A 17,034-nucleotide genomic window follows, 5' to 3' on the forward strand; every position below is an offset into this window, starting at 1 on the left:
TGTCGATAATCCCAAAAAAAAAAAAAAGCGTTTTATTATAAAATGGTACTTGAGCCTAGTATACTCGAGTATTGTGTTGCATGGTACTCGAGTTTATCATGCTCAAGTACCACATAATTTTTTTTAATTGCCCAATTTCCACCTCAGCAATGCCACGGTGGCAAAACTTCTATGAACTCGAGTTTAAGAAACTTGAGTACCATAAAAAGTGGTATTTTCATATATAGTTCTGAAACAGTGTTTTTTTACAAAAAATTTCAAAAATTGGTGGTATTTAGCCATTTTGGCCTAGTTTCCAGTGTCATAACAGTATTGGGCAGCTGTGGGAATAACAAGATAAACGAGAGCAATAGAGAAGAATAACAACAGTCTCGAATGGCCCATTTTCATTGTTCCTCTGCAGTTATGGCTAGGTTTGAAGAATTTTAGCATAAGAGACCTATGTCATTCCTGTTCTATACTTTCCTCGGTTCATGTATCTGCGCCTTTCTACATTGACTAGGGTGAAAGGTGCTGGAAACTTCATTTAATTTATGACCAATTCAAAGCTTTGACTGAATAATACACGGTTTCCATATAAAGACGTGAGTGAATACTGAATAGTCATAGTTATAGACTAATAGGACAAAATAGAATTCGGAAAGGTCTTTTCCACCGTGGGCCACGTTCTACGGGTTTGAATTTGAAAACACGGATATATTTATTTTGAATTAACGAAACTTTGAAACTTTCTTCATTTTTATTACATGCTATTGGTAAGAAAATTTTAGGGAAAATTATAGTTTTTCACTCAAATCTTTAATTGATTTATAATGTTCCCCAAAAATTTTGAGTGCAAGATTAACAACCTAATTTGGGAGTTTTCTTTTGTCACAAATAACAAACCTCATATTGTCTAATTTGGGGTTAACTTTAACGAAAAAGTGCAATTTAAATAATCTAAACAATTGAGGAGCATTTTGGTAATTTTATAGCATTTGAAATTACTAAAATACTTTTTATTCTTTTTTTTTTTTTTTTGAGAAAGTAAAATATTTTTTATTCTTGGAATGAATAATCAGTAAATTTTATTAACAAAAGGAATAAATGAGCATAGCAAATTGCAAATTACACCAACAAGCAAAACATCAAGTTCAAGTGAAGGAAGCAAACAAAGCAACAACATTTCAAACCATAGTTTAATAAACCACTAGCCGAGATTAGAAGCTAGGTGGTACATTGCAAAAAAAATAAAATCTCAAATTACTTGAGGGAGTTAATCGTGCATTTTGAATTGTCATATTGAAGAATTTGTTGAGATGCAAATTTGACACAAAAAATATTGGAGCTACTATGAAGATCCTTGGGATAGAAATTCATCATGATAGAGGGACTTGTAATTGCGGTTATCTCATAAGGAATATCTTAAAAAAGGTGTTAGAGATGTTTAGAATACTTGATACAAAAACAATTAGGGTGCTACTTGTTGCCAGTTTCAAATTATCTTTAGAGCATCAGCACTGGGGAATGCTAATGCCAAATGTAAGAAGAATTTGGCATTTCAAGCCCCAAAGTGCTCTGCATCAGGGAATGCTAAACCCAAGTATTGCAAATTTTTTTACAACACTACTATAGTGCAATTCTAAAGGTAGAATTGCATTGTAGCAGTATTGTAAAAAAAAAAAAATTACCAACCAACCAAAAAAAAAGAATAAAAAAATAAAAAGAAACTACATCCACCTGATCAAATAAAGGTGTTAGCTTGGGTTTTAAGTTTTCACATACAACTTCGAAGCAGGTTCTTGACCAAATATTTTGTTTCTTTATAGTCTTTCAATATCAGATTTGTTATATACTTTCCCTCTTGACCAACTTCGAAGCATGTAATGTGGAAAATTGGGATAAAACAATAAGCCATTATTATGAGTGTATAACCATATGCATAATCTAAACTATATTTTCTCTTTGTGGGAAGGTAGGCATGGCACTGCGAGGGTGGCATAGTGCCATGGTCAGAACTCCCTAAGGCTTTGTTTGATCGGATAACAAAGTTAAAGCTCCCTAATGGTTCATAAAATCTGTTTTCTGCATTAATTAAAACTGTTCATTGTGTTCTCTAAATTTAAAAGCCAAATCTATATGCTTTTTCATTTTTAAATTTCACAATAATTGAATCTGTTTTTCTGCATTGATAAAATCTATTTCTACATTAATAAAATTTGCTCTCTGCACATCATGTTTACTATATATTCGAATTTGTTTACTGCATTCATAAAATCTGTTTTCTGTATTAATTAAAATTGTTCATTGTTTTCTCATAAAAATTGTTCACTGTTTTCTACATAAACTATTTCTAACATTTTGCATAAAATTATTTTATGTTCAGCATTATTTAAAAAATTGTTCACTCTCTTTTCTGCATAAATTATTCTCTGTTCACTGCATAAATTGTTCACTGTTTTCTCATAAAATCTGTTTTTTGCATTAATTAAAACTATTCATTGTTTTCTCATAAAAATTACTCACTGTTTTTTTACATAAACTATTTCTAGCATTCAGCATAAAATTATTTTCTATTCAGCATTATTTAAAAAATTGTTCACTCTCTTTTCTAAGTAAATTATTTTCTGTTCACTATTTAAAATTAAAATTGTTCACTATTTTCTCATAAACACCTAGTGAAATCGTGTTTTCTAAATTTAAATTTCAAATCTGAATGCTTTTTCATGTTTGAATTTCACAATAATCGAATCTATTTTTCTGCATTGATAAAATCTGTTTCTATATTAATAAAATTTGCTCTGTACATAATGTTTACTGTATATTCGAATCTACTTATTGCATTCATAAAATCTGTTTTCTGCATTAGTTAAAAGTGTTCATTGTTCTCTCATAAAAATTGTTCACTGTTTTCTGCATAAACTATTTCTACAATTTTGCATAAAATTATTTTTTGTTCAACATTAATTAAAAAAATGTTCACTCTCTTTTCTGCATAAATTATTTTTTGTTCACTATTTAAAAAATAATTCATTGTTTTCTCATAAAACACCTAGTGAAATCGTGTTTTCTAAATTTAAAAGCCAAATCTGAATGCTTTTTCATGTTTAAATTTCACAATAATCGAATTTGTTTTTCTGCATTGATAAAATCTACTTTTAGCCATACAGTCTACCTTTCTAGAGCATCAAGTTGCTGAATGATTGTGTCTATCTATTTGCCTCCCTTCAAGCTTTGCAAGTAACAAATATACTTTTATAGGGATGCATACACCTCCCATTGTAGTCTTTTAAAGTTGGCCAACTTGCAGATTGTGCAGCCACTTCTTTCATACTTATGGCTTGGGTACCTAATCATTAGTATTGCACAACTGCATTGTACAAACACTGAGAATTGCACACTAGGAATTGCACAACTGCATAATTTTTTTAAAGTATTTTTCATGTGTATTATTTTCATGCTTTAGAAACCTAAAGATTTTCTAGCTGATTGCTGAATGGGGAACAATACACAATATCTAGTCCAATCAGAGTCCACTCACATAGGCTTAATTTATGTAGTAATCTTCCAATCAAAAGTACGAGTTAACATTAGAACGTAACCATTAGTAGAGGAAAGTCAATTAAATTTGAAACAAGAGGTATAGAAAAAGTCACGTTTCTTTAGCAATTTTATGAAACAAAGTCTAACAGGATACATAGCTACAATTAACACTAAATTAAATAAACTGTCTATTACATGTGGAACAAGAACTTGGAGACAATGTCACTTTGCAAGAAATAGAAGTGGTATCAACTAAAAACATAACAAAAGTGAAATGTCCTATGATATTTAAAAGATTTTTGTTTTTCATTAAAAAAAAAAAAAAAAAAGATATTTGTTTTGTGATGCGTTTGGATGGCTATCAAACTATCTATCATTTTGCTATTTTGGAAGGAATGTAATAGAATGATTATATATATATAGAAGGATTCGTTCAAAATTTAAATTGAAAGAAATGAATCAAATTATACCCTTAAAGTGTGGATGAAATGTTTTATAATGCATAAATTTATAAAAGATACTAGTGAAAGTTTCATGCGTTGCATGGCTTTAATCCTGAATTTTCTTTATATATATTTTTGAGAAATTATAACTAAATGAGTTATTATTACATAATTTTGAATTATTTTCTAACTAAATGAATGATTATTATAATATAACATGCATAATTTTGTATATTTGTCCTTATATATAGTATCTGTAATTAAGATTATCAATAAAAACATTTCTAATTTTTTTTATAACTCCTTATTTATTAACGAAGGAGATGATTTTAACTCAAGAAATTAAATCTTTTATAATACTTGCATATTATTGACACTTGCATATGCGTAAGTTGCAACTAAAAAAAAAACAATAAACAAAAATGTGGGGTGCAAGAGAGATTCTATGGCAAGACTATTGGTGAATGTATATAAGTTTTAAAATTTTGATAGGGAGGTTGGGTTACAGAATAGTAATGGAGTGAAACACAAGTGGGTTAAGTGCCAAAAATGAAACCACGGGTGGGTAAGTTAAATTTGAGACAATTCATAGGTAGGTAAAGTGTAATTCCCAAAAAAAAAAAGAAGAAGAAGAAGAAGAGTGGGTTCAAAGGACTAAAAAACCACAATCTATTTGTTCTACTAAGGTGAGTTTGGTTCAGCTTTTTCAAACAATTCTTTTGGAAAAAGTAGAAGTTTTAAAAAGTGCAATATGAAATTGAGTTTTTTTTTTTTTTTTTTTAAGTAGTATGTTTGGTAAAAGCTATCAAAAAAATGCTTTTCCACAAAGTTGAGTGTTTGGCTAATACTTATAAAAGTGGCGGTTTGAGTTGTAAATTACCAAAAAAGACAAGATATATATAAATATATATGTTTTAATTACCTCTCTTAATGCAAGTTATGGACACAATATTTTTTCAAAAAAGTCACAATAAAGTCTGCATGACAAGCTGGAATTTAAATTAGTTTATTTCCCAAAGTCATCCAAGAAGTAGCTGCCCTGATTGGAGGACTTAATTATATGAAGATCACTATCTGGAGTACTCTTCCAGCTTGGGATAGTAGTTATTATATGGAAGCTCGGCCAGCACACATTTTGGTTATTATTCATGATTGGGGTTGTATCCTTGAATACAACTACTATACAGGAGATACTTATTTACCACTTGATGAGCCAGATGCACTGGCTCAAGAATGGTCTAATTTCATGAGTAATAAGATTTATGAGATAAAAAAAGAATTAGATAGAGGCTTCTACTTATATAGTTACACAAACAGGATAGCCGTATATGGTCCAATACCTTCAGCAAGGAGGCTATTTAGGAAAAGAAAGATTGTTAAGGATCCTAGAATGGTACAGATTGAAAGACAAACAAACAGATCACTATTCACTGGTGATAGATAACTATTCACTGGCGACAAATCACTATTTCACTAGCGACATATCACTATTTACCAGCACGCGTGAATAGCTTCCAAACAAATCAAGATAATCCAAACTAATATAGACAGTCTAGACAGATACAGACAGATGTTCAAAAGTTACTACTATTTACTAGCATGCGTAAAAAGAGATTTGATAGATTCCCAAGATTTGAAAGATTCCCAGACAGACACAAACAAACTATTACTCATCAGTACTAATTTCCATACCACCGACAGATTAACTTGAGTTAAATTTACCTACTCAGGTTACTTTACCATGGTTCATTTCACCTATAAAAGAGACGGACTATGAAGACAGAAGACAAGTTTCTAAGTTTCTAAGAATCTAAGCTTTTAAGTTCCAAGTTTTAGAAAGCCTTTTGTAACAGCCTTCCCCATCTTGTACTCTTGTAACCTTTCCCCATCTTGTAATCTTGTAACCTTTCTCTTCAGACAGTTTTATTTTCAAGCTTGTATCAAAGACAGCAGTTTGTTTTCAAGTTTATCAAAGACTGAAGTTTTTATTGAAGTAAGATTCTACTAGTTTTTGTTTTCATATTCCATACTTCATTTTAACCTTATTTTGAATATATCTATTTTGCTATTTACTTCTTTATTATCTATTTTATCATTGTTTTTCGCTTCCATATTACTACTGTGTTCTCTCCTGGGTAGTCATTGGTATTAGAGCATCCTGATCATAAAACACCAAATGAACAGTGAATAATTTATGCAGAAAAAACAGTGAACAATTTTTCAAGTAATGCTAAACAGAAAATAATTTTATGTAGAATGCTAAAAATAGTTTATCCAGAAAATAGTGAACAATTTTTATGAGAAAACAGTGAATAGTTTTAATTAATGCAGAAAACAGATTTTATGAATGCAGTAAGTAGATTTGAATATATAGTAAACATGATGTAGCACCAACTGTGGCATGAGTAGTTTTTTGAAGACACATCACCAACCCACTACTGTAGCACCAACTGTAGTCATACGAACCACATGCGCCAACAGACGCCACTGTTTCACACGTGCTGCTCAATAGCTTCGCACGATTTCACACACTGTCCAGTCATATCATCCACATTCATGAGAATACTTAAATATATGAATAATCATACCCTGGTGCCAGGGACATAGCACTGTCTCAATTAAATATGATGCTTTGTTCAAGAAAACTGCAACTACTACCCACATCTTCAAATCTCACTGTGACATTGGGAACATTTAAAATCCTATTCAGGTAGTGTTTTTCCAGCTTGTATTGACATGACAAGCCCTAATAACTGAAATTATAATGCCTGGAACCAGAAATGAGGTTATAAATGCACCACAATAATGATCTTATTTCTACCCCACTAACTTCATAGATTGACTAAGCTATGTGTTGTAACACCTCAATATCAAATCGTACAATGCGAAACAAGTTTGGATCTACTTCAACAAATGGATTATCACAAGTTTCAGCAGATCAACAACTACAGACATACATAGACCACTATGGAGGGAAATGGATTGGAAAGAAAAGAGATTTCCTTAATATGCCAATATACACGTATGAGAGTCTTGGAAGCGTCGGGCACATCATGGTCAGCAAACCTACAAAACTAAGTACAGATACCACTGCAATAGAGTTCACCGTAGCAAAACCACCATGGTCAACCCTATACGAGAAGAGGTATGAGTTGGAGGTGTATTGTCGATGGCTTGGGTTACGAGTTCCTAAGGCACGCTCAGCAGAGTTACCTAGAGATGAACCTACCAACATACTTGCTCATCTTGAACAAGAGAACAATCAAATGCAAAGGCGATTAGACCGTTTTCATGCAATCCAAAAAGCTAGGAAGCATTTAAAGAGGAAGGCGCAAGAGTGAGCCATTAAGTCTATTAATGAAGTTACTGCGTTAGATGATGAAAAAAATATTTTAGACTTCTCAGATTCAAGTAATGATGATTTCCAAAAGTTTCTACCTACGAACATTAGACATTGTTTTTAATGTCTACACATTTTGTGCAATACAAAATTTTGTTGTCAATGTCTGACAATTGATGATTATGTACATTCAACTTTTGCAAATCTAAAGATTAACTGTTCATTAGTTTTGGCTAAGTTTATATGAAATCACTTGCTCATTTTTTCCCCGTTGTTCTTTGTTACTACATATGATTCTCGTGCTTTGGTTGGACAATGTCCTCTGCTTTGTAATGTAGGAAACACCTTAGGAAGTGAAATGCCTCCAGTTAGATATGTTGATGTTTCCAATATTCTGTTTGTGTAATTTGAAATGTTACACACATAACACTTATCACCTAAATTAGATTTATTGTACATTACTTGTTGAGTCCTGACCAAAAGTACCCATCTACACTCACATGAATACACAGATATACAACCCTTTGTAATGCACCACTTCCAAGGATGCAGAGCATCCTTGGAAAGTTTATGCATCAATTTTAGGGGTGAGATATCCACCATTGCTACACCAATCTTTTCTTCACAGTGCTGCATGTGCTACTCAACGATTTGGTATGTTCTTTGATTTTCCATTGAGTTTACACGATTTTGTTCATTCAACAATTTTGAAATTTTCATCAAATCAGGATGATTAGTACATTAGTACACAGTTTTAAATTGAATTTTCACAATTCTATACATTTGACGACTTCAAATTTGGAAACAAATCTGGATGATATGTACATCTAATGTAATTAATTTTCCATTGAGTTTACTCAATTTGGTATGTTCTTCAATTTTCATTTGAATTTTCACGATTTTACACACTTAACGAATTCAAATTTTTCAACAAATTCGTACTATCTGTACATCTAATGTACACTATTTTTCCTTGAGTTTTCATGGTTTTGTACATTCAATGAATTCAAATTTTTAAACAAATTCATACGATCTGTACATCTAACATACATACTTTTCCATTGAATTTTCATTATTTTGTACTTTCAACGAAGTCAAATTTCTCAACAAGTCTAGACTATCTGTACATCTTATGTGCACCTTCACGATTTGGTATGTTCATTGATTCTCCATTGATTTTTCCCGAATTTCTATATTCAACTAATTCAAACTTTTTTACAAATTCGAATTATTCGAGGCATTTACCATTAGGTGATTTATACGAATCATTCATTTTTCTTTCATGGAGTTTGTCCATTATTCATATGGTTACATATTTAAAAAAAACACAAACCATTTAAGTGCAATAACCGCGCCAATGCTAAAAGCAGTTTATACAAAAAACAATAAACAATTTTTATGAGAAACAATGAACAGTTTTAATTAATGCAAAAAAACAGATTTTATGAATGTAGTAAGTAGATTCGAATATATAGTAAACATGATGTGCAGAGAGCAAATTTTATTAATGTAGAAACATATTTTATCAATGCAGAAAAATAGATTCGATTATTGTGAAATTCAAACATGAAAAAGCATTCAGATTTGGCGTTTAGATTTAGAAAACACAATTTCACTAGGTGTTTTATGAGAAAACAGGGAACAATTTTTTAAATAGTGAACAAAAAATAATTTACGCAGTAAAGAGAGTGAACAATTTTTTAAATAATGCTGAACAAAAAATAATTTTATGCAGAATGCTAGAAATAGTTTATGCAGAAAATAGTAAACAGTTTTACTTAATGCAAAAAACAGATTTTATGAATGCAGTAAGCAGATTTGAATATACAATAAACATGATGTGCAGAGTGCAAATTTTATTAATGTAGAAACAAATTTTATCAATGTAGAAAAATAGGTTCGATTATTGTGAAATTCAATCATGAAAAAGCATTCAGATTTGGTGTTTAGATTTAGAAAAGACGATTTCACTAGGTGTTTTATGAGAAAACAGTGAACATTTTTTTAAATAGTGAATAGAAAATAATTTACGTAGAAAGGAGAGTGAACAATTTTTTAAATAATGTTGAACAGAAAATAATTTTTTGCAGAATGCTAGAAATAGTTTATGCAAAAAACAGTGAACAATTTTTATGAGAAAACAGTGAACAGTTTTACTTAATGTAGAAATTAAATTCATATTTTGAAATTAAAATCTCTATATTTTACAATGCTTCTATTTAAATAAATAAAAACATAAAAAAAGCTACTTATTTTTATGTTTATGTTTATTTGTCGATAATCCCAAAAAAAAAAAAAAAACATTGAGAAGGTACTCGAGCTTGGCGAGCTCGAGTACTGTAGAAATTAAATACACACCATTTTATGTTTATGTTTATTTGTCGATAATCCAAAAAAAAAAAAAAAATTACAAGGTACTCGAGCTTGGTGAGCTTGAGTACCTTAGAAATGCATCAATTTCCACCTCAGCAGTGCCATGGTGGCAAAACTGATGAGGAACTCGAGTTTATGAAACTCAAGTTCTAGAAAAGTGGTATTTTCCTATATAGTTTCGAAACAGTGTTTTTTTGCTACAAATTTCTAAAAATAGTGGTATTTGGCCATTTTCGCCCTATGCACTTGGTAAACAATAATGCTAGGATTACCAAATTTAATAAAATTTTGTGTTACAACTTGCCAATGAAATTATCGGTCACCAATCAGAAGTTAACCCATGGCCATATTGTCAACTTGGATAAGACGTCTCTACAGTCCTTTCAAAACAAAATCCGTGTTTCCAAATACGGTAACTTCTATGTCTTCGTCTTCTACGGAAATTGCCTTTTTTTTTTAATTTCCATTTTGTCGTACCGCTATTCTCTGACGTTTTCGTCAACAGTGTATTATTTTATTCGGTTCAAACTTTTTTTTTTTTTGACGAAAGAAGATAGATTCGGTTCAAACTTTGAATTGGTCATAAAGTTATAGAAGTTTCGAAGAAAGTAGATTCATGCATGAGGTTATAGAGCAAGAATGATATATTATTGCTGGCTAAAATGCTTCCAACCTTCAACTGCAAAGGAACAATGAAAATCGGCTGTTCAAAACTAGTGTTATTCTTCTGTTTTGCTCTCATTCATCTTCTTATTCCCACAGCTGCCCAGAGACCCCTAAACAGGTGTTATAACACTGGTAACTACACTAGTAACAGTACCTACAGAGAAAACCTCGATAGCCTCCTGACCACCATGTTTAACAACTCCAAAATCGATTATGGGTTTTACAATTTATCTGCTGGTGAATCTCCTGACAAGGTATACTTGATTGCACTTTGTAGAGGAGACAATTCACCCAGCGAATGTCGAAGTTGTATCAATGGGTCAAGATATGAACTATTAAAGGCTTGTCCATACCAGAAGGAGGCTATCATTTGGGGTGAAACATGTTCACTTCGATACTCATACAGATCCATATTTAATATTATGGAAGCTAGCACTGTAACATACCGTATCAACGGAGCAAACTTTTCAGACGTAGAAGCTTTCAATAGCGTGCTAAGACCCTTGTTAGATAGCCTAAGAAACCGTGCTGCATCAGGGAATTCTACTCACAAGTTTGCTCTGCAGAGTACGCCTGCCCCAAAGTTCAAAACCGTATATTCACTTGCGGAGTGCACCCCTGATTTGAGCGAGCTGGATTGCAACAGATGCCTGCAGCGGGTGCAGAATATTATACCACAATGTTGTGATGGAAGGCAAGGAGCGAAATTTGTAACACCCAGCTGCGATTTAAGGTATGAGCTACACCCATTTTATGACTCTTCAGCTGAGCCACCACCATTATCGCCTCCACCACCGCCACTAGTCCCATCAGAATCCCCACCACCAGATTTGCCTACAACTACACCAGGTATGGCACTGACGTGTCTTAGAACTTAGAATGTGACTTATCTTCTTTGTTTAATTATTTATTGATACGTGGTTTTATGTTGAATTGTTATAAGTTAATTTTACTCTAATCTACTCTATTCTTTTGAATCTAGACAAATCATTAATTTAATAATATTTTTTTGTAGAAACAAACAATAGTGCAAAATTGTATTAATGAATTTTTCTTTTTTGGGTATGGTTAACTAGTGACTTTAAGGCATTTGTTAATTGACTATTTTAGAAAAAAAAAAAATTATACAACTTTTATTAAAAATATAAAAGCTAAAAAAAAAAGTTTTTTTATTAACATTTTCCGATAAAAAATTTCTAAAATAATTTACAAAATCAATGCCTTTAAGGTATTTGTTAACTTTTACCTTTTCTAATTAATGTTTTTTCAATTAATGTTGAAAAAAAATTATTTTCATAGCACATTAAAATAATATATTTCTTCAATAGTAAATTTGTTTAAAGTGGAAAAAATTCCATTGAAACGGAATCTCAAATCTACGCCAAGAATTATTAATGTGTCGTGGTTGATCAGAGGTTAGGCTAAACGCCATATTAATAAGTAAATAAAATATTATATTCTGATCACAGTTTTTGAACTAGTACTTATATACCACACACGCGAAAGAAAAACAAGCCCTTGATCCTTGATTGTAATGGCCTAATAGGAGGGTAAAAACAAAATAGTGAGAGGTGTATTGGTAATTGAATTACAATCAACAAATTTTTACTGAAATAATTATGAATTTAGAATGAAATTATTAGAACTTTAGGATACAAGAAAGAAAAGTTTAATACAATCGATTAGTTAAGTAGCTTTTCGGTTTTGGATAAATCCCAAATATTTCTTACTTTTCCTTGGCTATGTAGGATTTTGAGATTACATCCCCTCTAAAATATTCAGCATGAATTTGTCGAGCTATTTTAAATATGACCGTATTCTAGACCTCACATGCTTTGATTGTCTCACATAGGTCATTACATTTTTTGTACCACTGTTCTAAAAACCAGACCGGTCGGTTTAATCGTGAATTGAACTTGAACCAGCCTGCTCAAAACTAAGAAAAACTAGTCTCTTTTTCTAGTTCTTTTAACCGTTTTGGATTTAAAACTATACATAGTACACATCATGTTTTAGTCTCTGTTAAATTTAGGCATTCTTAAATGATCAATGAGTTTCTTACAATAATTTTTTCACATTTTTTTTTTATTGATATGTTAAAATGTGAATGCTTCTGCATCATAAATCGTGGATATTGATATAAATTATCTAAACAAGCGTGAGATGATATTTTCTCTTCTTAAAAAATACAGACACTTTGATATTAAAGTGTAGACATTATATCTATATTAAAAAGTGTGAAACTATAATATTTTTCCATAATTAGCCTAAAGAAAAAGCTTTACTAGGCTTTGCTCAGAAAGTTCAACGAAGGTGACTTTTATTTGTTCGGTGGAACTACTGGCCTACTGCCTTTCTGAAACCAAACGTTTAGAAAAGCGTGTAACGCAATAAGAAATATGAGCCTTTGGCCAAAACATTATATGTGGTCCATATTGACAAAGACATTCTTTATGTTTATTATATAGTCAGTTAGCTTTCAGAAGTATATGGTGTGAACTGTGAACTTCCTGTTGTTCAACACTTCAACGTAGACAGAAGAAACTATATATATTATTGGGTGTCGTTACCTTCGCACCGCTTTCGATCTCAGAATTGAATATTAGGTTGTCTTAAAAAAGAACATATTTCCTTAACATTATTAAAAATGTACCATAAAATACATATTGGGTCCGTTTGGATTGAATTTATTGTTACTGAAATTGAAAACTGAAAACTGAAAATACTGTAATAAAATAATTTTTAAATGTGTGAATAGTACCGTAGGACCTATTTTTAATATCTTTTAGTGTGTGAACAGTGCTGTAAACAGTGATAAACAGTATGTAAACAGTGATTTTTGTCACAATAAATCCATATGATATTACTGTTCACGCACAGGAAAAAAAAAAAAAAAATCTAAAAACGCAGAATCTGAAAATGCAAACGCCTACTCTAAACAGCATCATTATATAATTATAAAATATGCTAAAGTATATGGACCTACGTATGGCATAACCAAATAGAATAAAACATTGATATATTAAAAAAAATTATGATAAATTATGATAGATGACTAAAATAATTTAAAATTATGGATATTTTTTTTATTAAGTAGGCTATTTTTAGAGAGTGTAATTTTATACCTATATTTAAGTTTTTTTTTTTTTCCTTACAGTTTTATTATTTTTTTTCCTCCTCTGTTCCGACACTAAGCAATTGGAATTCCGGATTGTGCAGGAAAGGAAAGTAACTCATCTCGAACTGTAATCATTGTAGTAGTGACTACTATTTCTTCTGCTGTACTAATCATCTCTATCAGCATCTGCATCTATTTAAGAGCGAGGAACAAAGAAAACAAAGCTGAAAGTAAGTTAGAAATTGGTTTACCTTTCCCTTTTGCTAAGTGATAAGTGAATCATTACTATTAAAGCAAGAAAAATTACCATATCCCTACAATTTGTATGTAGTGGTGAATGCATTTTTTAGAGAATTAAGCAATATTATTGAAAGTAAGATTCCGCTATTTCAGGTATTATTTTCTCCTTATCATTTTAAATGAAACAAAAACATAATCTAGAGGCCATTAATTGGATATTAAATCGGATTTAGTAGAAACTACCCTACTGCAAGAGTTGTACTAAACAAATACAAGAATATTACATAGAAGACATTTATAGTTCCCTTAGAATTCAAGAAGAAAGGATTTCAGTAATTCGTTCTGCATACCTTCTGTTGTTTTTTTATATACATAATTGCAATTTCGATTTAGGCAATACTTAGTAATCTAACTCAGACGTATTGACTTATTCTTCAGTTGATACTGATGATCAAATTAGTGTTGTTGAATGCTTGCAATTTGACTTTGGCAAAATCAGAATTGCTACACAGAACTTCTCTAATGCTAATAAGCTTGGAGAGGGTGGATTTGGTCCTGTTTACAAGGTAATGTGACATTATCAAGTGAAAGAGTGTATCATTTTTTTCTCATAATATGTTAAATTCGAAATTTTGAATTATTACGAATTACATATATATATATATATATATATATAATTTTTTTCTTTTTCCAGGGTAGGTTTCCAAACGGACAAGAAATAGCTGTGAAAAGGTTATCCAAAAATTCATCACAAGGAGAAATAGAGTTTAAGAATGAGGTCATGTTAGTTGCTAGGTTACAACACCGTCATCTTGTAAGACTTCTAGGATTCTGCTTGGAAGGAGATGAGAGGCTTTTAGTCTATGAGTTTTTGCCAAATGCAAGCCTCGACTGCTTCATATTTGGTATGGTTTCACTTCCACTTAACTATCATATTCTTTTTTGTAGTAATTTCTTCTCTTAAAAGAAGTTTTGTTGGTTGAAAACACTTCCACATATATTTATTTATTAGAATTATACACTTACATGAATTTGTAGATCCCATCAAGCGTGCACAATTGAATTGGGAAAAGCGATACAAAATTATAGGGGGTATTGCTCGAGGACTTCTTTACCTTCATGAAGATTCACAACTTCGTATTATTCATCGAGATCTCAAAGCTAGTAACATTCTACTAGATGCCTATATGAACCCCAAGATATCTGATTTTGGTATGGCGAGATTATTTCAAATAGATCAAACTCAAGGCAACACAAATAGAATTGTGGGGACCTAGTAAGTATATCCATCTAAATTATAACTAATAATCACAACATTGCATACATTCATAAGGGAAAAAATCATTAATAAACAATTGGGAATTCCTAAAACTATTTTTAACATTCACTCACAAATATAAAAAGTTCTATTACAATTCAAAGAAACTGATCTTACTCATATTCACATTTAGTGGATACATGCCTCCAGAATATGTGTTACATGGCCAGTTTTCAGTGAAGTCCGATGTCTTTAGTTTTGGTATACTAGTTCTGGAGATGGTGACTGGACAGAAAAATCATACTATTTGTGGTGAAAACAATGGAGAAGGCCTTCTAAATTATGTAAGTTATAGTATCTTCACCTACATTCTAACTCATTTACGTGACTACTGATTCGTATGATTAACTTGTGCTACTAATTCATATTATACAGTAGGGTAAAACAATATTCTCTTTATTGTTGTGTTTACTATTTTAACATACCTTTGCAGGCCTGGAAAAAATGGAAGGATGGGACAACTTCTAATCTTGTAGATCCTACATTACGCACCGATTCAACAATTGAAATGATGAAATGCATCCATATTGGGTTACTTTGCGTTCAAGAAAATGTGGTTAATAGACCAACCATGGCTTCAGTTGTTCTCATGCTTAATAGTGAATCTATGACTCTATCAATACCCTCAAGACCTGCGTTTGTGACGGACAGCCACACTAGATCAAGCATGGAGACAACACCATCCAGAAGTAGCCCTGTCCAAGCCTCAGTAAATAATGTTTCAATTACTGAATTAGACCCTAGGTAGCGTTAGATGGAAGTTGCATGGGTTCATGATTCCTTCTTACATTTTAAGATTTCCATGTTGGGGTAGATAGATTTATTTTTTTGGGTTCATTCTCACATATCCATTTCCGTTTACGTTTCATGAAATCAATTCGCCGCATGTATCCTTACACAAGTCATGTGCGGTATATAAAAGCAATTTTGGTCTGTCATGTACATTCAAATATTAGATTTTCATTTCACAAAAGTAATGCGCGCAAATCGTGCTCGCGCCCACGTAAAATGTCATTTACTACGTGCGTCTCGTAAGGCATTACCGCATGCAAATATTGCTTTTCTTACGGCAATTTTGGAGAGACATCAGACATATTATTAAGGAGGGAAGCAGGGTCGGAGCCAGAGCTGAAGGTTTGGGGGGCAAAGTTTGGACTTTTAAAAAGTAAAAATAAATAAATAAATCGCAACTTCAAGAAAAAAAAAATTTTGGGTCAATTTAATATTTTATCATCTATTTGCATATGTTTTTAAGACGACATTCTTTGGCCTCATCTTCTGTCATAGGCTCTTGCCACATTAGTTAGACATTTCAAAGCCCAATTGAAACTGAGTTTTTTCTTTGAATTCTATTGACACTTGGTTTGACAAATTCTATTCACTTTACAACCTTTTCGATATCATTAACTGATTTTCGTAACTCAAATAGACAATACACATCACTAATAATGTTACAAACAAATAAAATTCATCCATTGTGGTCATCAATGGATTCAACGAATATCAAGATAGTGAAAGAATAAACATCAAGCATAGGAGTAACCTTTGTGCAGAGCAGAGTAGTAGCCTACGTGTGGGGATAGGAGGATTTTTGTCTAATATTTTGGTCATTAAGAGAGAGAATTCAGGCTAATTTTGATATTGAGAATCCAAAAAGAGCAGTATGAGAACTTGATTTGGGTAAAAATTAAAAAGCTTGTTTTTAATTGCTTTTATTTTGTTTCATTCAATCACTCTATCCCTTGTATATACAAGTAGAGCTGTACTTTTCTTATTAATTCAATGAGAAATTTCTTTCTTTCATCCTCATCTCCAAGTTTATCTTATTATATGAGAGAGTTAACCATAACATAGCTCCATCTCTGGCCAGGAGTGAGCTAATAATAAGAAAGAAGAGACTAATGATGACCAATTTTATTTAATTTTTGGCCTAATTGAACATTAAATATACCTATAGAAAAAAAATTTCTCCAAAATCCAGGGGGGCCCATGGCCCCTTAGTCAAAGAGTAGCT

At 31.5% G+C, this 17,034-nt stretch overlaps 1 protein-coding gene across 1 annotated transcript; it reads left to right on the plus strand.

Moving 5' to 3' along the window:
• The first annotated feature begins 10,340 nt into the window (after nucleotides 1–10,340).
• Nucleotides 10,341–15,957, plus strand: LOC115972760 (putative receptor-like protein kinase At4g00960). The gene is made up of 7 exons (XM_031093018.1): nucleotides 10,341–11,193; nucleotides 13,564–13,692; nucleotides 14,141–14,268; nucleotides 14,397–14,607; nucleotides 14,741–14,978; nucleotides 15,154–15,304; nucleotides 15,454–15,957. Exons 1-7 carry the CDS (start codon nucleotides 10,341–10,343, stop codon nucleotides 15,766–15,768), a joined length of 2,025 nt encoding a protein of 674 aa, XP_030948878.1. The 3' UTR covers nucleotides 15,769–15,957.
• Nucleotides 15,958–17,034: the final 1,077 nt, after the last annotated feature.

The sequence above is a fragment of the Quercus lobata genome, unplaced genomic scaffold (assembly GCF_001633185.2).
Source record: "Quercus lobata isolate SW786 unplaced genomic scaffold, ValleyOak3.0 Primary Assembly Scq3eQI_73, whole genome shotgun sequence".
NCBI lineage: Eukaryota > Viridiplantae > Streptophyta > Magnoliopsida > Fagales > Fagaceae > Quercus > Quercus lobata.

What these genes read in the sequence shown, in the direction of transcription:
- LOC115972760 (XM_031093018.1), top strand. Translation starts at nt 10,341, where the DNA reads ATGCTTCCAACCTTCAACTGCAAAGGAACAATGAAAATCGGCTGTTCA. An exon ending in TTTGCCTACAACTACACCAG is followed by an intron (nt 11,194 to 13,563) that starts GTATGGCACTGA and finishes CGGATTGTGCAG; the next exon opens with GAAAGGAAAGTAACTCATCT. An exon ending in CAAAGAAAACAAAGCTGAAA is followed by an intron (nt 13,693 to 14,140) that starts GTAAGTTAGAAA and finishes CTTATTCTTCAG; the next exon opens with TTGATACTGATGATCAAATT.